The sequence below is a fragment of the Carlito syrichta genome, unplaced genomic scaffold, assembly GCF_000164805.1.
Source record: "Carlito syrichta isolate Samal-C Ts95f unplaced genomic scaffold, Tarsius_syrichta-2.0.1 Scaffold233434, whole genome shotgun sequence".
Lineage (NCBI taxonomy): Eukaryota > Metazoa > Chordata > Mammalia > Primates > Tarsiidae > Carlito > Carlito syrichta.
In genome coordinates, this window is record NW_007177530.1 from 1 (window position 1) to 6,543 (window position 6,543).

At 50.8% G+C, this 6,543-nt stretch overlaps 1 protein-coding gene across 1 annotated transcript; it reads left to right on the forward strand.

Moving 5' to 3' along the window:
* Positions 1-2,288: 2,288 nt before the first annotated feature.
* Positions 2,289-3,043, forward strand: LOC103253482 (sperm-associated antigen 11-like; the record flags this gene model as incomplete). Its single annotated transcript, XM_021709448.1, has 2 exons — positions 2,289-2,349; positions 2,891-3,043. Coding segments are annotated over exons 1-2 (214 nt in total), but the record flags the coding sequence as incomplete, so codon positions are not given.
* Between the last annotated feature and the right edge of the window lie 3,500 nt (positions 3,044-6,543).

The following is a 6,543-nucleotide window of genomic DNA, read 5'->3' on the forward strand; positions in this document are numbered from 1 at the left end:
CCACTCACCTCAGCCTCCCAAAGGCGTGGGATTACAGGCTGAGCCACCAAGCCCGGCTATGTTTTGTATTTTTTAATAGGAAAGATGCACATATATAGAAATAAGTTGCCTATATACTCTAAATTTACATCACTTTTATAAAAGATCCCAACTACAAGCTTAAATTATTACACACAACTGTAAGAAATAGCTACTGGACTAGAACATGAAAGTACAAAGAGGGTGTAGGTGAGAGAACAAGAGAAACCTTCACGCAGAGTTGAGACGACAGCATCCCTCCACCTCTTTGCTTGACCATCTGTCTGCGTTCCTCCCACATCCGACGGTCAGAATTCGGGGGAATGAGTGATTAGGGACATTCATCATCGGCCAGCGGCTGGCCATCTCTGCAGGGTCCCCGGTGCCCCCCTTGAATTGGAAGATTTAATAAAATAAAGTACTGTCGCCACGGCTATTCCTCCAGGCTTCAAAGTGTATACTCTGCCCCAAGACCAAGAAAATAGTGATGACCGCATAGTGATACTGGGACAGCTTTTGTGCACGCGCTTCCATCCCTCCAAACCTTACGTATTTTGTTGCCTCTCCAGATGCCCAAGCTTCTGCTGTGGTGGCTGATTCTTTCTCGATCCGCCATCCCCTTTCTCCGGGCAGAGTGTGTTTTCATTTATACGAGTCACCTAAGACATTTTCTCGGTCTGGACCAAAATGTACATGCACATGAGACCTATGAGATAAGTACGACGCTTTCCAGAAGCCACTGAGGTGAGATTGGATGCAGAATGATGTTACCATGAGGCCAAATGATTATGAAACTCTTGAGCCAAAGCCGATGCTACTTTAGTGAAGTCCAAAACAGCCTGCCTGGGTTATACGCATGCCTGAGATCATGCAGCAAATAAAAACTCATCCTCAGTTGAAAAAGAAAAAAAGATGAAGAAGGGGAAGGAGAGCATTTGTTTAGTTATCACGACCTGAGAAAACCCAGACCCAATTACAGAATATGTGTTTTTCTTTTTAAGCAGAATTTAACTGGACCCGGTAGCATCAACAGAAGGCATCCGGGAGAAAGCAAAGAATAGAAAGGGGAGAGAAAAATGAAGGCACCTCAAACAAAATAGAAAGGGGGAGGGGTCAAAAGAGCCGAAAGAGACGTGAAGGAATAAAGAAACGGAGACGGACGTAGGGGGGAGAAAGAACAGAAATGAACATTTTGAATGGCTGAACTATCTGTACAACTTCAGAAGAGGCCAGGTGCAGTGGCTCGCCCCTGTAATCCCAGCACTTTGGGAGGCTGTGGAGGGAGGATTGCCTAAGCCCAGGACTTCCAGACCAGCCTGGGTAACATAGTGAGACTTCATCTCTACAAAAGACTCAAAAAACAGAATTAGCCAGGTGTGCACACTAGCATCCCAGCTACTCGGGAGGCTGAGGCAGAAGGATAGCTTGAGCCAAGACTGAGCTATGATTGTGCCACTGCGCTCCAGCCTGGGCGACAGTGAGACCTCAACTCAAAAGAAAAAGAAAGCAATCAGGAGATGATAGTTGCTAAAACCAGGTCCTATCTGATATGTCTTATATTTTTTTTAGTAATAAAACAAACATGTCGCCTTTGGGAGGCTGAGGTGAGTGGATTGCCCAAGCCCGTGGGTTCGAGACCCGCCTGGGCAGCGAGACCTCATCTCTACAATAAATCAAAAAATCAGCTGGGCGTGGTAGCGCATGCCTGTAATCCCAGCTACTTGGAAGGCTGAGGCGGAAGGATCGCCGGAGCCCAGCAGGTCGAGGCTGCGGTGGCCGGGAGCGGCCACTGCACTCCAGTCTGGGCGACAGAGTGAGACTCCAACTCAAAAAACAAAAAACCATGTCCAGCAGACAGGATAGAAACACCATGGAAGCTTCCCTTATGTCACTGTTCTAATGAACAGCCAGGGGCTATTGAGAAGCACCTGGGAACTTGAGGAAAGTGGTGATTTTACGGGAATGACCTATTTATTCTGCCCCTCCAGGCCTTTCGCCTTTTTGCTTGTGGTTCTTCTGTTTCCCGTTTCTGCCTATTCACCAAACCCACCCGAGGCATTCAGGCGTTTCATGTCCTTCCTGAAAAACATGGCTCAAGTGTCTGTCCCACCAGCCGTGGGACGGGAGCACTTCCATGTGTTCTCTGAGACTGAGGAGTCATTCTGGAGCGCAGTCTTCCCACACTCCGGGCACACGCGCCCAGCCCTGCTCATAAAGGAACCCCGCCGCCTGTCTCTCCAGCCTCCCAGCTCTCAGTGCCCTCTGCAGCCATGAAGCCGCAACTCCTCCCGCTCTTCGCCAGCCTTCTCCTGGTGGCCCCTCTCTTCCCAGGTAGGATGGAAAGGCGACCTGGCCTGGGGGCCAGGACCTCTCTGCGATGGCCGTTATGGGTGTGGGAGTCTAGGCTGGGCAGGGAGACACCGAGTCCTGGGAGGACAGGTCCCTGATGGAGCTTTTGGGCCGGAGTCCCTGGGCTGGGTTTGTCAATGACACCGTGAAGATGCCAGGGCGAGGCAGAAGGTCCCTCCTCTGACTTCCATTTTCTTATCCTTTTGATGTTCCCCTTCTCCTTAGAGAGGACATTACGCTTCAGGGAATCTCAACTACCCCACTGGTAATGTCGGAGACCAATGCCCAGTTGGCTGACGAGGTGCTCAGACTCAATGCTCACGGCACACGCTTCTCACACGCCACCCGCCTTCTCCTCTCTGCACACACATGCACAGATGCGCACACACTGGCACCCGTCCCAACTCACCCCCCGTCCCATCGTCCATGTGCACCCAACCTTAGGGTGCAGGTGCCTCACCCTCACAGGTCTGCCCAGTGGAGAGCTCAGAACATGCTCTGCTGAGTATTTCCGCTTCCCTAGGACTGTCCAGAGCCCTGGACGTCAACCGCTTGGGCACCGAGGCTCCCCGAAGATTCGAGGAAGGATCTCTCGGGCAAGGAACGAACGGGTCTCATGTGCTACACCACCAAGCGAAACGCGAGTTCTTACCACCGCGCACGCCCCCTTATAAAGGTGAGCCCGGGACCAGAACACGTGACAAGTCGTCTGCTCCAGAAATGTGGTATGAACGAGTAGAGGCGGCCCGTGTCTTCTCTTCCGAACAGAAGGCTCTACTCCCTGGAGGCAGACAACGACTCCTCGTAAATGCCTCCTTGTCTCCATCGTCAGGGTGGGTTTGAGGACGAGAAGCAGTGGGGAGGCGTGGGGGGGGTCCCTGCATGTGACGCACTTTGACAGCAGAGGCTGCAGCAAACCGACCCTCCAGTCAGCATTTACCCAACACCCTCTCATGCAAGAGGACACCACCTCACCTCTGCCCCTCACAGAACCAGACTCCGTGCCAGGACTGTCCCCCAGGAGATTCTGCTCAACCCTGCACATGCACATAGCGCTCTCCTTCCACAGCCCCATGCCTCTAGGTCCAGGGTCTGCAGCAGCAAACGGGGATTTTTGCCACCAAGAGTCCCTGGACCCGCAACCCTCAGGTGGGCTCAGAGCTCACGATGCCTCACAGCAGAATTACTAGCCCTAGCCATCCTCCCACCTACAGGACAGTGTCCCCTGCATGTTCCTGCTCCGGCTACCCCCCCATTCCTGCCTCTTCCTTTGTCCTGTGGGATGGATATTCCTCCCTACCAAGGCCTAGGAGGATTGGCTCACAGAACACGTGCAGGTTCCCAGCACACTGCTTGCACATGGTATATCCTAAGGAACATGTGAGCACAGAGGGGCAGGGCACAGCAAAGTTTGCTGTAAGGAAGGGATGGATGCCTGTTGTTTCCCGAAAGCAGCTTTCAGACGCTTCTTATTCTCGGAATTCACTAGGACTGGCAAATAATTGGCCTTTTGGAGAGGCAAAAGGCGATCTTCCCCAGGAAGCAAGGGAACTAGTGTAGAGGTATGATGGCTGGGCGCGAGGGACTTGTAAGCTGGGCTTGCTCTTCTGAGTTTGATGGCACTAGAAGTGGGGTCTGTGGGACCAGCATAAACATTACCAGGGCCCTTCGAGAAATGTATTCATAATTGCATAGATTTGAGCCCTGGGTCTCCAAAAGATCTCTCACTTCGTTTAGGATCAAAAACAGTGTGCAGCTAAATGGCCCTCAGCCCTGGTTTCCACTGGGCTCACCAGCTTTGTTTGAGTGAGTGTAATCATCCTAGAACTTGTACCATTATGGATATAATTTGATGGAGTGAGGCTGAGTTATGCCTGCATTTGTGAATCTAGCAAATCCCACAGTCCTCCCATGGTCCTCGTAATTCTAAACAAACACTAATGAATAGAAATAATCGTAAATGATTTGCATTGCTAAGGAGTCAAAATACGATTCAAAATGTCATGGACATGAGACTTTTATTATCACTGAACCCAATTTAAAAGCATATATTTACAGTGCCACAATATACCACAATATACAAGGCTAAGAAACGTGCCCATAGTGGCTTCCATTGACACACCTCCATAGAGTCAAAAACATTCCTCCCAGGGAAGGGTGTACATAGAGATTACTCAGCTTTTCCTGATTTCAATTATTTGGACACCAAATACAAATTAAGTGAACAGTTTTCCATGTCAATCACTGTTGACAAACGACTCCTGCATATAACTCAGTTTCTTGCGCAACTGATTTTACCCTAGCCCTCTGTATTCCACATTTAAAGAGACTCATTCTAAACACCATTGGACGTTGCACAATTCGAACAGTCTTTGTCTGTTCCCAGCATTATCTGGGTGTCACCATTGGCACAAGCTTCAGAGGAAAAAGTTCTGTTTTACTCAAATAGCCGCTCCCTTCTCTATGCCCTCCTCTGCCCAACAGTCCCCACCAAGTCCCCGTCCACCTGGTGCCTCACTCCCGGTCACTGTCCTCAGAGGGGGAGGAAACCTGAAGGTCTTCATACAAGACGCTCACAGCGACACGGGGACAGCGTCCCTCAGACTTCCCTAAGATGGGAGGGCTCTGAACCGGAGAGGCTGGCATCTCAGGAGGGTGGGATGAGGGAACCGTCACGAACCGGGAGCTCCACCAGCTGTTGTCCAATCTTCTGAAGACCATTCTGAGGGGCTGCCCAGGACCAGGGCTGGGTGACGGGTGAGGGGACACGGTGCAGGCCTGGAGAGGATGCGGGAGAGGTCTGTCGTGTGTGGGCTGCTGGTGAGTGCTGGACACCTGGGATGGACTTCTCCTGATCGCTTGTAGTGACACTGTCGGCCCAAGTCCAGCTGCACTTGGCAGAGGAGGGAGAGTTGGCAGAGTCCCCAGATCTGGCCTCTGAATGTTCTTCTGTGGAGTCTGGAATGAGCCGAGTCTTGGTTTCTTGGGGGGATTCTGGCCATTGTGGGAGGAGATCTGGGCAGGTCTCTTGACTGATGTCCTGAAGCTGACATTAGAATCTTGGCCCAGGCTGTGGGTGGCAGGAAGTAGGAAGTGCTGTGACATCACATCAGGACATGCAGCCCGTGCCTGGGAGTGGAGGACCTGGCCAAGTGCAAGGGTCCCAGAGACAGGCTGGGGAACTTCAAGAATGCAAGTTCCCGGCCTGTGGTGTGTCAGCGTCACGGAGAGAAGAGGGTCCTGGTCACAGGACTTGAGTGCACTCTGAGGGGGTGTCAGGGGTACCCACAGCCTGTCCTTGGTTTGGCCCAACACTAGAGCAGGAGCCGAGCCCAGGTCTTTTGAGGGGAGACGCTGATCGGCAGAGGGAGCTCTTGACTGGTGGCCGAGTAACAAGAACAGGGTCTGGGCCTGGCCGCTTTTTGGTTGCGTGGACGAGCACTGGCCTGCTTGGAATCTGCAGGAAAAGAAAACACACACGTGAGGAATTACTCTCCACCAAGTGAAAATGAAAATCAAGCTCATAGAAAGATGAGGAGCCCTGAACATGAAATAGAACAGTGGAATTAGGACCAGCAGGCCTTTCAATGTGCTTGGGTAATCAACATCAGTGATGGCCATTATCACGCACGTAAAAACATGAACTCAATACATTCCTGTTTTATAGGAAAACATAAGTATTCTGAGTATTGTCTCTGGTTTGCTAAGTTGAGAAAAAAACACTTCTGTCCACACTTGTATGGAATTTACCTGGCTAATGGTCCCATGAAGGCAGCATGATGGTTAAGGAGTTTTGATGACCATTTGGGAATATTTATCTGTCATTAATTTGCGTGATCTTATATGTAAGATTCTAGCTTTTGGAGGCTTCTGATTTACAATTTCCGCAAGCCTCCAATAGCAAGTTGAAAACAAGTGTAGATTTTACAAAAACAAAGAAAATGTCAAAATGTCACCTGAGATGTGCACAAACTGGAATCCAGTGGACCTGAAAAGAGGTGGAACTACCTGTCACTGAGAAAACAAGACATGTCTCTTTCTCAGGTCCTCCACACGTGCGGAGCCTGTAATGAAAACACCTGGTTTCCCAGGAGAGCCAGGAGCAGGGAACCAAGGCTACACTCACCCTCAGAAAGCCACAGGATTCCGTCAGTTCCTTGCAATCGTGCAGCTGCC